Here is a 20,035-nt window from a genome sequence, read left to right on the forward strand (position 1 = left end):
CTGATACCGGCCATACACACGGAACCAGATGACACAGACCATACACTTTGATATTGCTGAAACCGGCCATACACACGGAACCTGAAGATACAGACCATACACTTTGATACTGCTGATACCGGCCATACACACAGAACCAGATGACACAGACCATACACTTTGATACTGCTGATACCGGCCATACATGTGGAACCTGAAGACACAGACCATACATTTTGATACTGCCGATACCGGCCATACATGTGGAACCTGATGACACAGACCATACACTTTTATACTGCTGATACCGGTCATACACACGAAACCTGGGGACTCAGACCATACACTTTGATACTGCTGAAACCGGTCATACACACGGAACCTGAAGACAAAGACCATACACTTTTATACTGCTGATACCGGCCATACACACGGAACCTGAAGACACATACGATACATTTTGATACTGTTGATACCGGTCATACACACGGAACCTGAGGACAAAGACCATACACTTTTATACTGCTGATACCGGTCATACACACGAACCCTTAGGACACAGACCATACACTTTGATACTGCCGATACCGGTCATACACACGGAACCTGAGGACAAAGACCATACACTTTTATACTGCTGATACCGGACATACATGTGGAATCTGAAGACACAGACCATACACTTTTATACTGCTGATACCGGCCATACATTTGAAACCTGAAGACACAGACCTTACACTTTGATACTGCTGATACCGGCCATACCTGTGGAACCTGAAGACACAGACCATACACTTTGATACAGGTCAGACAAGTGGGACTGATGACACAGACCATACACTTTGATACTACTGATACCGGCCATATATGTGGAACCTGAAGACACAGACCATACACTTAGGTACTGCTGATACTGGCCATACACACGGAACCTGAAGACACAGACCATACACTTTGACACTGCTGATACCGGCCATACATGTGGAACCTGAAGACACAGACCATACACTTTGATACTGCTTATACCGGCCATACATGTGGAATCTGAAGACACAGACCATACACTTTGATGCTGTTGATATTATACTTACTGTACTCAGGAACCTGTTGATACTAACTCTACACAGGAAATTGATAAAACTGACTATATTATGTATCGAGCATTCACCAAAGCGAAAGTAGTCTTACACATTTTTCTTCATAAAGTTGATCTGTTGCAGTGTATTTCGCTCCACAGTATCTGCGTCAGAGTTACCTCCCTTCCAGTATGACAAGACACGATAATTGACGTTTAATTACGACGCGGTCCTCTGTGTTGCCCTTTGTTCCACTCCCATTGCTGGTTCTCCTCTCCCGTACATATTTCCATGGTAATGCGCGAGGTGTCGTACGACAGAGTGATACATCGGTTACTGGCAGGATGGTAGATAGTTTTGTCCTTTATACAGAAAAAATGCATACATTTACTGAACAGTGTACACACCTACATCAACCTAGCGGCATCTCCTTATCTTTAGTGTTTTTATTTGAAATAAACATTTCTTCTGTATACACACACATATATATATAGCATAAAAAATGATCGTTACTTCAAATATATAATTATGTACATGCATGTATTTACTGAACCTTCTTACCAGCAAATATTCAAATGAATCGCCCTCTTATCTTGTCAACTTTCTTATAAAATAGAAAAAGAGGCCCAGAGGGCCTGTATCGCTCACCTGAATGTGTTTAAAATGATTTGTATGAAGTAAAGATATAACACTCAATGGTAGGTGCTGTAAGTACATATGAAATTTCAGAAAGATCCATCTAGTACTTGAGAAATAGCAAGAACAAACTTCAAACAGAGCCCCACCCCCATGCCCCTAGGGGGGTCATACCCACTGTTTATACAAAAAGTCCCCTTGGCCCAAGGATGCTCCAGACTAAATAAGGAAAAAAATCCCTTAATCCCGATGGTCGAAGAAGGATTTTAAAGGTTTTCCCTCTATTTCTCCTATTGGGCCCCGCCCTTCTGCCCCCTGGGAGACCACAACCATTGCTTATACAAAATTGAGTCCCCTTGGTCCAAGGATGCCCCAGACTAAATTAGGATAAAATCCCTTAATCCCTATGGTAGATTAGAGGATTTTAAAGGTTTTACCTATAATTCCCCTATTGGGCCCCGCCTCTCTGCTTCCAGGGGGGTTAGACACACCGTTTATACAAAATTGGTTCCCCTTCACCCAAGGATGCTTCATACCAAATTTGGACAAAATCCTGTCATACGTACAGAAGAAGAAGATTTTTGAAGAATTTGCTATGTTTTCCCAAATGGGCCCTGCCAATCTGCCCCCAGGGGGGCTACACTCACTGTTTATACAAAATTGAGTCCCTTTTGCCCAAGATCATCCAGACCAAATTGGGAAGAAATCTCTTCATCTCTATGGTAGAAGAAGGATTTTAAAGATTTACCTCTATTTATTATATTGGGCCCCGTCCTTCTGCCCCCTTGGAGACCACACCCACTGCTTATACAAAATTGAGTTCCCTTGGCCATAGGATCCTCCAGACCAAATTAGGATAAAATCCCTTAATCCCGATGGTCGAAAAAGGATTTTAAAAGTTTTACCTTTATTTCCCCTATTGGGCCCGCCCATCAGGTCCCAGGGGGCGCCACACCCACCGTTTATACAAAATGTGTTCCCCTTTACCCAAGGATACTCCACTCCAAATATGGACCAAATCCTTTCATTCCGACAGAATAAGAAGGATTTAAAAAAAAAAATGCTATGTTTCCCCTATTTGGCCCGCCCCTAAGGCCCCTGGGGGGCCAGACCCACGGTTTATACAAAATTGGTTCCTCTTAACCCAAGGCTGCTTCAGACCAAATATGGAACAAATCCTTTCATTCCTACAGAAGAACAAGGATTTTGAAGAATTTGATATATTTCTCCTATTGGGCCCCGCCCCTTAGCCCCAAAGGGGGCCACACCCACCGTTTATACAAAATTGGTTCCCCTTTACCCAAGGATGACCCACACCAAATATGGACCAAATATTTTCATTCCTACAGAAGAAGAAGGATTTTAAAGAATAATTTGCTATGTTTCCACTATTCGGCCTCGCCCTTCAGGCCCCTGGGGGCCAGACCCAGAGTTTATACAAAATTGGTACATATTCCCCCAAGGATGCTTCTGACCAAATATGGAACAAATCCTTTCATTCCTACAGAATGAGAAGGATTTTAAAGAATTTGCTATGTTTCTCCTATTGGGCCCCCCCCCCCCCAGGCCTCTGGGGTGCCAGACCCACGGTTTATATAAAGTTTGTTCCACTTCCCCCAAGGATGCTTCTGACCCAATATGGAACAAATCCTTTCATTCCTACAGAAGAAGAAGGATTTTAAAGAATTTGCTATATTTTCCCTATTGGGCCCCGCCCCTCAGCCCTAAGGGGGGCCACACCCACCATTTGTTCCCCCTGCCCCAAAGATGCTTCTGACCAAATTTGGTCAAAATCTACTGGGCCGTTCAGGACAAGTAGCGTTTTAAAGCAAAAATTGACGGACGGACGGACGACGGACGCTGCGCCATGGCATAAGCTCACTTGCCCTTCGGGCAGGTGAGCTAAAAATACGTAAACTTTGGTATGATATCTGACCATGTCATTGTGGGGAATGAGGTCTGTTGACGTCATTGTGGGGAATGAGGTCTGTTGACGTCATTGTGGGGAATGAGGTCTGTTGACGTCATTGTTGGAGGGGATATCTTTTAAACTTACACTCCTGTGTAGCCAGGACTGGGTTCCTCCACTTTTGTGACAGGGATATATCAAAAGTCCTTCATCATTATAGTCGAAACAACCATAGTCGCGAAATATCTCGCTCTCCTTGGTCAGCATCCAATACTTAAAAACGAGAACAGTATATATACATATATACAGTAAAGTTTTTATCATGTATTTAGTGCAAGATATACTAAAAAAGTTCTTAATATTAGATAAGCTAGAAAACTGTGTACTACGATGTATACCTAGCTATAGTCCGAATTATTCTGATGTTTTATCGACTTTTTTTTATATCGGTCTATCGTCGATTATCGTCAGAACCCCGGCTATCTATAATATGCGGGAAATAAGCGACCCACGCCAGGGTCGTTCTTCAAACTGATATTTTAGAAACAAATCATGGATCGAAAGATCTATTCTTTATGCACTACGTGGTATCAATGAAATGTTTCAAATATCATTACGAATAAGTATTTTCCAACGTTTTCTATACAAACCAATGTTTTTAATGGAATTAGGGCATGAGCCATGTCACATGACTTGACGAGATCTCGCGTTACCGAAGGTATTTCCCAACGTTATGACGTAGGCCGTCGATATTTTAGTCACGTGGCATTAGAAGGCGGGGCTGTTACAAACGTAAAGTAAAACAGAGTAAGTTTGAAAAAATGATTTTAGTAGTGATTGTATTGGTTGTTTGAGGCATTTTATGTATGTTCATCAAGAGCATAAAAAAAGATCTTTCGATAAATGTGCGACATGTGTGTGAAAGTGACGATTTGTTTCTAAAATATCAATTTGTAGAGCGACCCTGGCGCAGGTCGTTATTTCCCGCATATTATAGAGGGCCGGAGTTCTGACGTTAATCGACGACAGACCGATATAAAAAGTCGATAAAAAGTCAGAATAATTCGGACTAACCTAGCTACTGTGAACACTTAGCATCTGTTTACGAACATAATACCTAATTACTTTGTTAACATCTGTTTACGAACATAACAACTTATTATTTTGTTTACCTCCGTTTACTAACATAACACCTAATTACTTTGTTTACATCCGTTTACTTACAAAACACTTAATTACTTTGTTAACATCTGTTTACTTACATAATATCTAATTACTTTGTTTACATCTGTTCATTTACAAAATATCTAATTACTTGTTTTTGTCTGTTTACTAACCTAATATCTCATTACTTTGTTTCGTCTGTTCACTCACATAATACCTAATTACTTTGTTTGCATCTCTTTACTAACATAATATCTAATTACTTCGTTTTCATCTCTTTACTCACATAATATCTAATTACATTGTTTACATCTGTTTATTTACATAATACCTTATTACTTTGTTTACATCTGTTTACTAACAAAAACCTAATTACTTTGTTTCGTCAGTTTCCTTATATAATATCTAATTACTTTGTTTACATCTCTTAATTTACAAAAATACCTTATTACTTTGTTTCGTCTGTTTACTAACATAATACCTAATTACTTTGTTTCGTCTGTTTACTAACATAATATCTAATTACTTTGTTTCGTCAGTTTCCTTATATAATATCTAATTATTTTGTTTAGATCTGTTTATTTACAAAATACCTAATTACTTTGTTTCGTCTGTTTACTAACATAATATATAATTACTTTGTTTAGATCTGTTTATTTACAAAATACCTTATTACTTTGTTTCGTCTGTTTACTCACATAATATATAATTACTTTGTTTCGTCTGTTTACTAACAAAAGACCTAATTACTTTGTTCCGTCTGTTTACTCACATAATATATAATTACTTTGTTTACCTCAGTTTACTAACATAATACCTAATTACATTGTTTCGTCGGTTTACTAACATAATACCTTATTACTTTGTTTACCTCAGTTTACTAACATAATACCTAATTACTTTGTTTACATCTGTTTACTAACATAACAAATTATTATTTTGTTTACCTCCGTTTACTAACATAATACCTAATTACTTTGTTTACATCCGTTTACTTACATAACTGTTTACTAACATGTCTGGTATCGTCAGGTTGGTCAATACCTAATTACCTTGTTTACCACCGTTTACTAACATAATACCTAATTACTTTGTTTACATCTGTTTACTAACATAACAAATCATTATTTTTTTTTACCTCCGTTTACTAACATAATACCTAATTACTTTGTTTACATCTGTTTACTAACATAATACCTAATTATCTTGTTTACCACCGATTACTAACATAATACCTAATTACTTTGTTTACATCGGTTTACTTCGATACTTTACTAGTAAACACCTGTTTACTTTAAACCTCTTTGTAATACTAAACAGCTGACGAACCACACTTTGTGACACTACTCACCTGATTTCCTCCTAATCCGTGACAATGATAGGAAATAACTGGATTTGGTTTAAATCCATAATTGGTTTTAGCGTCCAAACAGAAAGGTTTTCTTATATTTTTTATCTGTAAAAGATTATGAGATACACATCATTTCTGCATAGAAACTAGCATCTACTTCAGAACAGTAGATAGTTGTACAGTGTGTCTGTATCTATACCGTAATCGACTGCCGAGGACCGACAAGTACCGGTCAATTCTAGGCATTGTCTGAGAAGAGAGTTCAGGGTTTAAGTGGACACTCATTATTTAGGAACCAAGTAGACCGATGATCAGCTTTTCTGAGGAACAAAACTTCAATGCATATGTAGAAAGTTATCATTGTTGTATATTCTGGGCGGAACCTAGATCGTTTCTTGAAAAATAGAGTTCTCGATAAATGTAGACTTTCCTCATTACTTACTTGTCCTGAGGCGAGTGCTTCTCCAGGCACAAAGAGTTCAGGGTACACATTAAGAAGATACCATTTAAAATCGTGACATTGTAGCCTTCGTCTTAAAGCTTTCCGTTCAGAAACGTCACCATAGTATCCCTGTAATATTGACGGAACAATACTTAATTAAAAATCCTACATCATTTACCGACCATTACATGTATAAGTACTGATCGTTTATTTTGTGTGTTTAATGGACATCGTTAACACAGATTTCTACCTATCGATCATAAAACACACCTATAAAATACCAGAAATGTTTGTTACACACAAAAGTTCGGGTTGACATCCTCACGGATGGCTCGAATGTATAAAGATTGGCCCCCTATTACTTCGTGCTGCTCTATTACGAACATCCTTCCGCAATGTAGTACCACAATAGTTAAATATTGTTTAAAGTCAGATTTATGATCACGCAGAATTGATTTAAATCATGCGATGCAAACATGTTTGAGTTATTATCAAATAAAAGATCGATACAGAAATGTACACGTAGCTGGAACACTTTGATATATTGATTAAAGGAATAATCCTCTAAAGCAAATCACTACGCCATCTGTTTCATCGGTTGTAACAATGTCGATCTCTGGACTTTGGTATAAATCTGTGGCAGAAAGAAGCGCCCCACATCCTGACGGTTTTTCATATGTATTTAACACTCGTGTGTTAATTTAAAAAAAAATAGGGTGAATAAAAACGCGCTGGACTTTTTTTTTAAATCAAAATTTGAATTCAATTAGATATCAAATGATATCGAGGGTTACTCGATGTGGAACCTTCATGTATCTGTTTTGGATTACGTTTATATGTTTGTTGTACACCTTGTACCATACTTATTATAATCAGGAACATATATTCTAATTAATTTCCCTTGTAAAATAACTATTGCGATGGAAAATTAATTATTGCAAACTTAGTTGAAATAAATAAATTAGCACGGAAATCTTAATTGTGGTAACCTACAAATGTACTGTGTACTTTGAGTTCCAAGACGTTTGTTCAGAAGAGTTTGGTACATAGGAGAATAAAATACTGTCAAGTCCGACATCTATGAACATGCACCTTAATCCGATAAACTAACATATATCTCATCATTTCTCAACAACAGCTGTGAATTGTTCAATACTGCGACTCGTCAGACGTACCAAGTCGTTGTTGATTCTGTCATAGTAGTAGACTTTAAATTCGTCTAACCACACCTCGGCCATCCTGACGTTATTCTTCTTCACCACATTAGTATTCCCTGGCCAGGTGTACGGAGATTTCTTCCTGAAAATATGCCCAACATGGGAACAGGGGGCAGTCTCAAGAGTCCCACCGCACATCCAAATCTGAAAATCAACATGCTATTTAGATAGTACCAGAATAACTTAAAGCTACTACAGCATATTACCAGTATAGACATAGAAGTTAGGACACTAATATTTTAGTACTAGAAACAGAACGAATAGTTAGAGACTATAACTTAGGGGTATCAATATCAATATTTATGTTTAGAGACGACATTTTAGTTCTGGAAGGAATAAGCATGGATATTTAAAAAAAAAAAGGAATTTAGTACCAGTGTTAATATGTATTTAGAGAACATAAGCTTGTACTACCTACAACAAGAATGTTTACAGTACTTAGTACCAGTATCAACATGGATGTTCATAGATTTTAGTAAAGTACTACTATAAACAAAGTATTTAGATAATATTATTTTACTAGTAAAACACAAGTGTTTAGAGACTATAATTTAGTATCAGTTTAAGCTTAGACCTATTTGTCGGCACCTTCACATAAAGAGTGCTAAACGTAAATGCTCTGAAACCTACCCTGAACGAGATTTCTAGGTTCTCTCCTCCCCAAATGTCCATCCCAGAGTCGTAAGTCCCTATGTGAGTGAAGAAATCCTTGTTGATAGCAAAAAGGCCTCCCGCCATTGTCGGACTCCTGCAAGGTGTTAATGGTGTGAACGACAACGTGAAATCTGGTATCGTAAGGTTGGTCACTGTAAGTTGTAAATCTGGTATGGTAAGGTTGGTCACTGTACGTTGTAAATCTGGTATCGTTAGGTTGGTCACTGTAAGTTGTAAATCTGGTATCGTCAGGTTGGTCACTGTAAGTTGTAAATCTGGTAACGTAAGGTTGGTCACTGTACTTTGTAAATCTGGTATCGTAAGGTCGGTCACTGTAAGTTGTAAATCTTGTATCGTAAGGTCGGTCACTGTAAGTTGTAAATCTGGTATCGTAAGGTCGGTCACTGTAAGTTGTAAATCTGGTACCGTAAGGTCGTTCACTGTAAGTTGTAAATCTAGTATCGTAAGGATGGTCACTGTACGTTGTAAATCTGGTCTCGTAAGGTTGGTCACTGTACGTTGTAAATCTGGTATCGTAAGGTCGGTCACTGTAAGTTGTAAATCTAGTATCGTAAGGATGGTCATTGTACGTTGTAAATCTGGTATCGTAAGGTTGGTCACTGCACGTTGTAAATCTGGTATCGTAAGGTTGGTCACTGAACGTTGTAAATCTAGTATCGTAAGGATGGTCACTGTACGTTGTAAATCTGGTATCGTAAAGTCGGTCACTGTAAGTTGTAAATCTGGTATCGTAAGGTTGGTCACTATAAGCTGTAAATCTGGTTTCGTAAGGTTGCTCACTGTACGTTGTAAATCTGGTATCGTAAGGTTGGTCACTGTAATTTGTAAATCTGGTATCGTTGGTCACTATAAGCTGTAAATCTGGTTTCGTAAGGTTGCTCACTGTACGTTGTAAATCTGGTATCGTAAGGTTGGTCATTGTAAATCTGGTATCGTAAGGTTGGTCATTGTACGTTGTGAATCTGGTATCGTAAGGTTGGTCACTGTCATTGTAAATCTGGTATCGTAAGGTCGGTCACTGTAAGTTGTAAATCTGGTATCGTAAGGTTGGTCACTGTAAGTTGTAAATCTGGTATCGTAAGGTTGGTCACTGTAAGTTGTAAATCTGGTATCGTAAGGTTGGTCACTGTAAGTTGTAAATCTGGTATCGTAAGGTTGGTCACTGTAAGTTGTAAATCTGGTATCGTAAGGTTGGTCACTGTAAGTTGTAAATCTGGTATCGTAAGGTTGGTCACTGTAAGTTGTAAATCTGGTATCGTAAGGTTGGTCACTGTAAGTTGTAAATCTGGTATCGTAAGGTTGGTCACTGTAAGTTGTAAATCTGGTATCGTAAGGTTGGTCACTGTAAGTTGTAAATCTGGTATCGTAAGGTTGGTCACTGTAAGTTGTAAATCTGGTATCGTAAGGTTGGTCACTGTAAGTTGTAAATCTGGTATCGTAAGGTTGGTCACTGTAAGTTGTAAATCTGGTATCGTAAGGTTGGTCACTGTAAGTTGTAAATCTGGTATCGTAAGGTTGGTCACTGTAAGTTGTAAATCTGGTATCGTAAGGTTGGTCACTGTAAGTTGTAAATCTGGTATCGTAAGGTTGGTCACTGTAAGTTGTAAATCTGGTATCGTAAGGTTGGTCACTGTAAGTTGTAAATCTGGTATCGTAAGGTTGGTCACTGTAAGTTGTAAATCTGGTATCGTAAGGTTGGTCACTGTAAGTTGTAAATCTGGTATCGTAAGGTTGGTCACTGTAAGTTGTAAATCTGGTATCGTAAGGTTGGTCACTGTAAGTTGTAAATCTGGTATCGTAAGGTTGGTCACTGTAAGTTGTAAATCTGGTATCGTAAGGTTGGTCACTGTAAGTTGTAAATCTGGTATCGTAAGGTTGGTCACTGTAAGTTGTAAATCTGGTATCGTAAGGTTGGTCACTGTAAGTTGTAAATCTGGTATCGTAAGGTTGGTCACTGTAAGTTGTAAATCTGGTATCGTAAGGTTGGTCACTGTAAGTTGTAAATCTGGTATCGTAAGGTTGGTCACTGTAAGTTGTAAATCTGGTATCGTAAGGTTGGTCACTGTAAGTTGTAAATCTGGTATCGTAAGGTTGGTCACTGTAAGTTGTAAATCTGGTATCGTAAGGTTGGTCACTGTAAGTTGTAAATCTGGTATCGTAAGGTTGGTCACTGTAAGTTGTAAATCTGGTATCGTAAGGTTGGTCACTGTAAGTTGTAAATCTGGTATCGTAAGGTTGGTCACTGTAAGTTGTAAATCTGGTATCGTAAGGTTGGTCACTGTAAGTTGTAAATCTGGTATCGTAAGGTTGGTCACTGTAAGTTGTAAATCTGGTATCGTAAGGTTGGTCACTGTAAGTTGTAAATCTGGTATCGTAAGGTTGGTCACTGTAAGTTGTAAATCTGGTATCGTAAGGTTGGTCACTGTAAGTTGTAAATCTGGTATCGTAAGGTTGGTCACTGTAAGTTGTAAATCTGGTATCGTAAGGTTGGTCACTGTAAGTTGTAAATCTGGTATCGTAAGGTTGGTCACTGTAAGTTGTAAATCTGGTATCGTAAGGTTGGTCACTGTAAGTTGTAAATCTGGTATCGTAAGGTTGGTCACTGTAAGTTGTAAATCTGGTATCGTAAGGTTGGTCACTGTAAGTTGTAAATCTGGTATCGTAAGGTTGGTCACTGTAAGTTGTAAATCTGGTATCGTAAGGTTGGTCACTGTAAGTTGTAAATCTGGTATCGTAAGGTTGGTCACTGTAAGTTGTAAATCTGGTATCGTAAGGTTGGTCACTGTAAGTTGTAAATCTGGTATCGTAAGGTTGGTCACTGTAAGTTGTAAATCTGGTATCGTAAGGTTGGTCACTGTAAGTTGTAAATCTGGTATCGTAAGGTTGGTCACTGTAAGTTGTAAATCTGGTATCGTAAGGTTGGTCACTGTAAGTTGTAAATCTGGTATCGTAAGGTTGGTCACTGTAAGTTGTAAATCTGGTATCGTAAGGTTGGTCACTGTAAGTTGTAAATCTGGTATCGTAAGGTTGGTCACTGTAAGTTGTAAATCTGGTATCGTAAGGTTGGTCACTGTAAGTTGTAAATCTGGTATCGTAAGGTTGGTCACTGTAAGTTGTAAATCTGGTATCGTAAGGTTGGTCACTGTAAGTTGTAAATCTGGTATCGTAAGGTTGGTCACTGTAAGTTGTAAATCTGGTATCGTAAGGTTGGTCACTGTAAGTTGTAAATCTGGTATCGTAAGGTTGGTCACTGTAAGTTGTAAATCTGGTATCGTAAGGTTGGTCACTGTAAGTTGTAAATCTGGTATCGTAAGGTTGGTCACTGTAAGTTGTAAATCTGGTATCGTAAGGTTGGTCACTGTAAGTTGTAAATCTGGTATCGTAAGGTTGGTCACTGTAAGTTGTAAATCTGGTATCGTAAGGTTGGTCACTGTAAGTTGTAAATCTGGTATCGTAAGGTTGGTCACTGTAAGTTGTAAATCTGGTATCGTAAGGTTGGTCACTGTAAGTTGTAAATCTGGTATCGTAAGGTTGGTCACTGTAAGTTGTAAATCTGGTATCGTAAGGTTGGTCACTGTAAGTTGTAAATCTGGTATCGTAAGGTTGGTCACTGTAAGTTGTAAATCTGGTATCGTAAGGTTGGTCACTGTAAGTTGTAAATCTGGTATCGTAAGGTTGGTCACTGTAAGTTGTAAATCTGGTATCGTAAGGTTGGTCACTGTAAGTTGTAAATCTGGTATCGTAAGGTTGGTCACTGTAAGTTGTAAATCTGGTATCGTAAGGTTGGTCACTGTAAGTTGTAAATCTGGTATCGTAAGGTTGGTCACTGTAAGTTGTAAATCTGGTATCGTAAGGTTGGTCACTGTAAGTTGTAAATCTGGTATCGTAAGGTTGGTCACTGTAAGTTGTAAATCTGGTATCGTAAGGTTGGTCACTGTAAGTTGTAAATCTGGTATCGTAAGGTTGGTCACTGTAAGTTGTAAATCTGGTATCGTAAGGTTGGTCACTGTAAGTTGTAAATCTGGTATCGTAAGGTTGGTCACTGTAAGTTGTAAATCTGGTATCGTAAGGTTGGTCACTGTAAGTTGTAAATCTGGTATCGTAAGGTTGGTCACTGTAAGTTGTAAATCTGGTATCGTAAGGTTGGTCACTGTAAGTTGTAAATCTGGTATCGTAAGGTTGGTCACTGTAAGTTGTAAATCTGGTATCGTAAGGTTGGTCACTGTAAGTTGTAAATCTGGTATCGTAAGGTTGGTCACTGTAAGTTGTAAATCTGGTATCGTAAGGTTGGTCACTGTAAGTTGTAAATCTGGTATCGTAAGGTTGGTCACTGTAAGTTGTAAATCTGGTATCGTAAGGTTGGTCACTGTAAGTTGTAAATCTGGTATCGTAAGGTTGGTCACTGTAAGTTGTAAATCTGGTATCGTAAGGTTGGTCACTGTAAGTTGTAAATCTGGTATCGTAAGGTTGGTCACTGTAAGTTGTAAATCTGGTATCGTAAGGTTGGTCACTGTAAGTTGTAAATCTGGTATCGTAAGGTTGGTCACTGTAAGTTGTAAATCTGGTATCGTAAGGTTGGTCACTGTAAGTTGTAAATCTGGTATCGTAAGGTTGGTCACTGTAAGTTGTAAATCTGGTATCGTAAGGTTGGTCACTGTAAGTTGTAAATCTGGTATCGTAAGGTTGGTCACTGTAAGTTGTAAATCTGGTATCGTAAGGTTGGTCACTGTAAGTTGTAAATCTGGTATCGTAAGGTTGGTCACTGTAAGTTGTAAATCTGGTATCGTAAGGTTGGTCACTGTAAGTTGTAAATCTGGTATCGTAAGGTTGGTCACTGTAAGTTGTAAATCTGGTATCGTAAGGTTGGTCACTGTAAGTTGTAAATCTGGTATCGTAAGGTTGGTCACTGTAAGTTGTAAATCTGGTATCGTAAGGTTGGTCACTGTAAGTTGTAAATCTGGTATCGTAAGGTTGGTCACTGTAAGTTGTAAATCTGGTATCGTAAGGTTGGTCACTGTAAGTTGTAAATCTGGTATCGTAAGGTTGGTCACTGTAAGTTGTAAATCTGGTATCGTAAGGTTGGTCACTGTAAGTTGTAAATCTGGTATCGTAAGGTTGGTCACTGTAAGTTGTAAATCTGGTATCGTAAGGTTGGTCACTGTAAGTTGTAAATCTGGTATCGTAAGGTTGGTCACTGTAAGTTGTAAATCTGGTATCGTAAGGTTGGTCACTGTAAGTTGTAAATCTGGTATCGTAAGGTTGGTCACTGTAAGTTGTAAATCTGGTATCGTAAGGTTGGTCACTGTAAGTTGTAAATCTGGTATCGTAAGGTTGGTCACTGTAAGTTGTAAATCTGGTATCGTAAGGTTGGTCACTGTAAGTTGTAAATCTGGTATCGTAAGGTTGGTCACTGTAAGTTGTAAATCTGGTATCGTAAGGTTGGTCACTGTAAGTTGTAAATCTGGTATCGTAAGGTTGGTCACTGTAAGTTGTAAATCTGGTATCGTAAGGTTGGTCACTGTAAGTTGTAAATCTGGTATCGTAAGGTTGGTCACTGTAAGTTGTAAATCTGGTATCGTAAGGTTGGTCACTGTAAGTTGTAAATCTGGTATCGTAAGGTTGGTCACTGTAAGTTGTAAATCTGGTATCGTAAGGTTGGTCACTGTAAGTTGTAAATCTGGTATCGTAAGGTTGGTCACTGTAAGTTGTAAATCTGGTATCGTAAGGTTGGTCACTGTAAGTTGTAAATCTGGTATCGTAAGGTTGGTCACTGTAAGTTGTAAATCTGGTATCGTAAGGTTGGTCACTGTAAGTTGTAAATCTGGTATCGTAAGGTTGGTCACTGTAAGTTGTAAATCTGGTATCGTAAGGTTGGTCACTGTAAGTTGTAAATCTGGTATCGTAAGGTTGGTCACTGTAAGTTGTAAATCTGGTATCGTAAGGTTGGTCACTGTAAGTTGTAAATCTGGTATCGTAAGGTTGGTCACTGTAAGTTGTAAATCTGGTATCGTAAGGTTGGTCACTGTAAGTTGTAAATCTGGTATCGTAAGGTTGGTCACTGTAAGTTGTAAATCTGGTATCGTAAGGTTGGTCACTGTAAGTTGTAAATCTGGTATCGTAAGGTTGGTCACTGTAAGTTGTAAATCTGGTATCGTAAGGTTGGTCACTGTAAGTTGTAAATCTGGTATCGTAAGGTTGGTCACTGTAAGTTGTAAATCTGGTATCGTAAGGTTGGTCACTGTAAGTTGTAAATCTGGTATCGTAAGGTTGGTCACTGTAAGTTGTAAATCTGGTATCGTAAGGTTGGTCACTGTAAGTTGTAAATCTGGTATCGTAAGGTTGGTCACTGTAAGTTGTAAATCTGGTATCGTAAGGTTGGTCACTGTAAGTTGTAAATCTGGTATCGTAAGGTTGGTCACTGTAAGTTGTAAATCTGGTATCGTAAGGTTGGTCACTGTAAGTTGTAAATCTGGTATCGTAAGGTTGGTCACTGTAAGTTGTAAATCTGGTATCGTAAGGTTGGTCACTGTAAGTTGTAAATCTGGTATCGTAAGGTTGGTCACTGTAAGTTGTAAATCTGGTATCGTAAGGTTGGTCACTGTAAGTTGTAAATCTGGTATCGTAAGGTTGGTCACTGTACGTTGTAAATCTGGTATCGTAAGGTTGGTCACTGTACGTTGTAAATCTGGTATCGTAAGGTTGGTCACTGTACGTTGTAAATCTGGTATCGTAAGGTTGGTCACTGTACGTTGTAAATCTGGTATCGTAAGGTTGGTCACTGTACGTTGTAAATCTGGTATGGTAAGGTCGGTCACTGTACGTTGTAAATCTGGTATGGTAAGGTCGGTCACTGTACGTTGTATTGGTGTAATACACTACCTATAGTTACCGTGAAGTAGATAACAGTAGGGAGCTGACAGGTGTGCTATTATAAACGATGAAGTTATTTAGCCCCGGAGGTTAACGAGAAGTAAGGTACCTGCAACACGTAATGACGGCAATACTGGGACTAGTAAACATATGACAGTGTTTGCCATTATAGTGTCGTTAAAACAAGAACTAGAAAAAATCTGATGTGTCGAGAACCAAATCGATAAACATTTGTTGAAAAATGAACAAATTAAGATATGCATGAACCCAATGGGAAAAAAAACAATATCAGTTGTTCTAGACAGACAAGCGTCTGTTTCTTTGACGACACTCTCTATGTAAATCTTGATAACATCCAGGTAACATCCAGGTAACGTCCCTAAAGTGAGAGGTAGCAAACAGCAAAGTACAGTAGCTTTATCAGATATAGCAAACAGCAAAGTACAATAGCTTTATCAGATATATCAAACAGCAAAGTACAATAGCTTTATCAGATATAGCAAACAGCAAAGTACAGTAGCTTTATCAGATATAGCAAACAGCAAAGTATAGTAGCTTTATCAGATATATCAAACAGCAAAGTACAGTAGCTTTATCAGATATATCAAACAGCAAAGTACAATAGCTTTATCAGATAAATCAAACAGCAAAGTACAATAGCTTTATCAGATATAGCAAACAGCAAAGTACAATAGCTTTATCAGATAAATCAAACAGCAAAGTACCATAGCTTTATCAGATATATCAAACAGCAAAGTACAATAGCTTTATCAGATATAGCAAACAGCAAAGTACAATAGCTTTATCAGATATATCAAACAGCAAAGTACAGTAGCTGTATCAGATATATCAAACAGGAAAGTACAATAGCTTTATCAGATAAATCAAACAGCAAAGTACAATAGCTTTATCAGATATATCCATCCTCTTTTGTAAGATTATCCCTCAGCGGTCCACATCTTTTCCAGAAATCATGATAGATGGAAAATGCTCTTGAAAAATGAATCAACTGCAACATTGAAAAACATCGTGGGTTGGGGAAGAAGGTTTTTTTCCATCACTCACGAAGAGGAAAGCTCAAAACCAGAAATTCTAAATCGTTAAAAGCGGTTGATGTAGAAGGGGAGCATTGATATTAAGTACAGTAGTGATTTTACGATCGCCGAAATCAATTAAGTTCCGGATATTTAGACAGCACATCGTCAAAATGAAACAAAAGATAGGTTTGTGTTTCTAGTACTGATAACCTCTTCAATCAATTCAGACTCATGTCAAATAAAATAAAAAGATATAGAAGGGCAGCAGAGGGGCGCAGCGTGTTGTCATCTGCTGAAAATTCTTACCACCAAACACAAATGAGATATTGTCTAACAAAAACTTATCACAAATTTATCCTCATTTTATTCCATATATACGCTCCAAAATAGTTAAAGCCAAATAAGTATTGAATCAGGATTGAGCATATCCAATGTCCATGTAAGTATGAATTAACGGGGATTTTCCTTGCACACCACATGAGTGGCCGTAGCAACATTAAATTTGGAAAAAAGAAAGAGGACGATAGTGTTCCTTTAGGCCAGACAAAATAATGTACGTACTTGATTCCTGTAATATGTTGAATAGGAAGGTAACAAAATAAATTTAAAAAAAAAAAGAAAGGTTTATATAGTGCTCATGACTTTAACAGTGCCTCTTTGAAAATTGCCATAAAACGTTAAGGGTAGGCACAAAAAACCAGGGTAGGTGGGGTTACCGGTAACGTTAAGGGTTGGCACAAAAAACCAGGGTAGGTGGGGTTTCTGGAAACGTTAAGGGTAGGCACAAAAAAACCAGGGAAGGTGGGGTTACCGGAAAGGTTAAGGGTAGGCACAAAAAAACAGGGTAGGTGGGGTTACCGGAACCGTTAAGGGTAGGTACAAAAACCAGGGTAGGTGGGGGTACCGGAAACGTTAAGGGTAGGTACAAACACCAGGGTAGGTGGGGTTACCGGACACGTTAAGGGTAGGTACAAAAAACCAGGGTAGGTGGGGTTATCGGAAACGTTAAGGGTAGGTACAAAAACCAGGGTAGGGGGGGTTACCGGAAACGTTAAGGGTAGACACAAAAAACCAGGGTTGGTGGGGGTACCGGAAACGTTAAGGGTAGGTACAAAAGACCAGGGTAGGTGGGGTTACCGGAAACCTTAAGGGTAGGCACAAAAAACCAGGGTTGGTGGGGTTACTGGAAACGTTAAGGGTAGGTACAAAAAACCAGGGTAGGTGGGGTTCCCGGAAACGTTAAGGGTAGGCACAAAAGCCAGGGTAGGTGGGGTTACCGGAAACGTAAAGGGTAGGTACAAAAAACCAGGGTAGGTGGGGTTACCGGAAACCTTAAGGGTAGGCACAAAAAACCAGGGTAGGTTGGGTTCACGGAAACGTTAAGGGAAGGCACAAAAAAAACAGGGTAGGTGGGGTTACCGGAAACGTTAAGGGAAGGCACAAAAAAAACAGGGTAGGTGGGGTTACCGGAAACGTAAAGGGTAGGTACAAAAAACCAGGGTAGGTGGGGTTCCCGGAAACGTTAAGGGTAGGCACAAAAAAACCAGGGTAGGTGGGGTTACCGGAAAGGTTAAGGCTAGGCACAACAAACCAGGGTAGGTGGGGTTACCGGAAACCTTAAGGGTAGGCACAAAAAACCAGGGTAGGTGGGGTTCCCGGAAACGTTAAGGGTAGGCACAAAAGCCAGGGTAGGTGGGGTTACCGGAAACGCTAAGGGTAGGTACAAAAAACCAGGGTAGGTGGGGTTCCCGGAAACGTTAAGGGTAGGCACAAAAACCAAGGTAGGTGGGGTTACCGGAAACGTTAAGGGGAGGCACAAAAAAACAGGGTAGGGGGGGTTACCGGAAACGTTAAGGGTAGGTAAAAAAACCCAGGGTAGGGGGGGTTACCGGAAACGTTAAGGGTAGACACAAAAAACCAGGGTTGGTGGGGCTACCGGAAACGTTAAGGGTAGGTACAAAAAACCAGGGTAGGTGGGGTTATCGGAAACGTTAAGGGTAGGTACAAAAAACCAGGGTAGGTGGGGTTATCGGAAACGTTAAGGGTAGGTACAAAAAACCAGGGTAGGTGGGGTTTCTGGAAACGTTAAGGGTAGGCACAAAAAAACCAGGGTAGGTGGGGTTACCGGTAACGTTAAGGGTTGGCACAAAAAACCAGGGTAGGTGGGGTTTCTGGAAACGTTAAGGGTAGGCACAAAAGCCAGGGTAGGTGGGGTTACCGGAAACGTAAAGGGTAGGCACAAAAACCAGGGTAGGTGGGGTTACCGAAAACATTAAGGGTAGGTACAAAAACCAGGGTAGGTGGGGGTACCGGAAACGTTAAGGGTAGGTACAAACACCAGGGTAGGTGGGGTTCCCGGAAACGTTAAGGGTAGGCACAAAAACCAGGGTAGGTGGGGTTACCGAAAACATTAAGGGTAGGTACAAAAACCAGGGTAGGTGGGGGTACCGGAAACGTTAAGGGTAGGTACAAACACCAGGGTAGGTGGGGTTCCCGGAAACGTTAAGGGTAGGCACAAAAACCAGGGTAGGTGGGGTTACCGAAAACATTAAGGGTAGGTACAAAAACCAGGGTAGGTGGGGTTACCGAAAACATTAAGGGTAGGTACAAAAACCAGGGTAGGTGGGGTTACCGGAAACGTTAAGGGAAGGCACAAAAAAAACAGGGTAGGTGGGGTTACCGGAAACGTTAAGGGTAGACACAAAAAACCAGGGTTGGTGGGGTTACCGGAAACGTTAAGGGTAGGTACAAAAACCAGGGTAGGTGGGGTTACCGGAAACGTTAAGGGTAGGCACAAAAAACCAGGGTAGGTGGGGTTACCGGAAACGTTAAGGGTAGACACAAAAAAACAGGGTAGGTGGGTTATTCAGAAGTTGTTTTAAGTTTTTAACATATTTGACCCCTGTGACCTTGAATATGGGTGAAGGTCATTCATTTGAACAAACTTTGTAGCCCTTCATCTCAGCATGCTACTTGCCAAATATCATCACCCTGTGCATTTTGGTTATTCAGAAGAAGTTGTTTAATGTTTTTCACATATTTGACCCCTGTGACCTTGAATATAGGTGAAGGTCATTCATTTGAACAAACTTGATAGCCCTTTACCCAAGCATGCTACTGGTCAAATATCATAACCCTGTGCATTTTGGTTATTCAGAAGAAGTTGTTTAATGTTTTTAACATATTTGACCCCTGTGACCTTGAATATAGGTGAAGGTCATTNCACCCTGGGCATTTTGGTTATTCAGAAGAAGTTGTTTAAAGGTTTTTTAAGACAATTGACCCCTGTGACCTTGAATATAATTGAAGGTCATTTATTTGAGCAAACTTGGTAGCCCTTCACCCAAGCATGCTACTGGCCAAATATCATCTCCCTGGGCAGTTTGGTTATCGAGAAGATGTTTAAAGTTTTTCACATATTTGACCCCTGTGACCTTGAAAATGGCTGAAGGTCATTAATTGTTAACAAACTTTGTAGCCCTTCATCCGAGTTTGCTTCTGGCCAAATATCATCACCCTAAGCCTTTTGGTTATTAAGAAGAAATCGTTTAAAGTAAAATATTGACGCCGGACGACGAACGACAGACGACGGACGACGGACGACGGACGGACGGACGACGGACGCAGCACCACGGCATAAGCTCACTTGGCACTTCGTGCCAGGTGAGCTAAAAAAACC

General features: G+C 39.5%; 1 protein-coding gene across 1 annotated transcript in view; it reads right to left on the reverse strand.

The window, feature by feature from the left end:
- Nucleotides 1-325: 325 nt before the first annotated feature.
- Nucleotides 326-20,035, reverse strand: part of LOC110451147 (polypeptide N-acetylgalactosaminyltransferase 5-like) — a 33,902-nt gene continuing 14,192 nt past the window's right edge. Inside the window, exons 6-11 of the mRNA XM_021499009.1 lie at nt 8,405-8,522; nt 7,733-7,918; nt 6,558-6,686; nt 6,116-6,220; nt 3,748-3,873; nt 326-1,417 (exon numbers count right to left, since the gene is read on the reverse strand). Of these exons, the coding sequence (XP_021354684.1) occupies nt 1,271-1,417; nt 3,748-3,873; nt 6,116-6,220; nt 6,558-6,686; nt 7,733-7,918; nt 8,405-8,522 (811 nt within the window). The 3' untranslated portion in view covers nt 326-1,270. The remainder of the gene's footprint in view (nt 1,418-3,747; nt 3,874-6,115; nt 6,221-6,557; nt 6,687-7,732; nt 7,919-8,404; nt 8,523-20,035) is intronic.

This window comes from Mizuhopecten yessoensis, unplaced genomic scaffold (assembly GCF_002113885.1).
Source record: "Mizuhopecten yessoensis strain PY_sf001 unplaced genomic scaffold, ASM211388v2 scaffold5811, whole genome shotgun sequence".
NCBI lineage: Eukaryota > Metazoa > Mollusca > Bivalvia > Pectinida > Pectinidae > Mizuhopecten > Mizuhopecten yessoensis.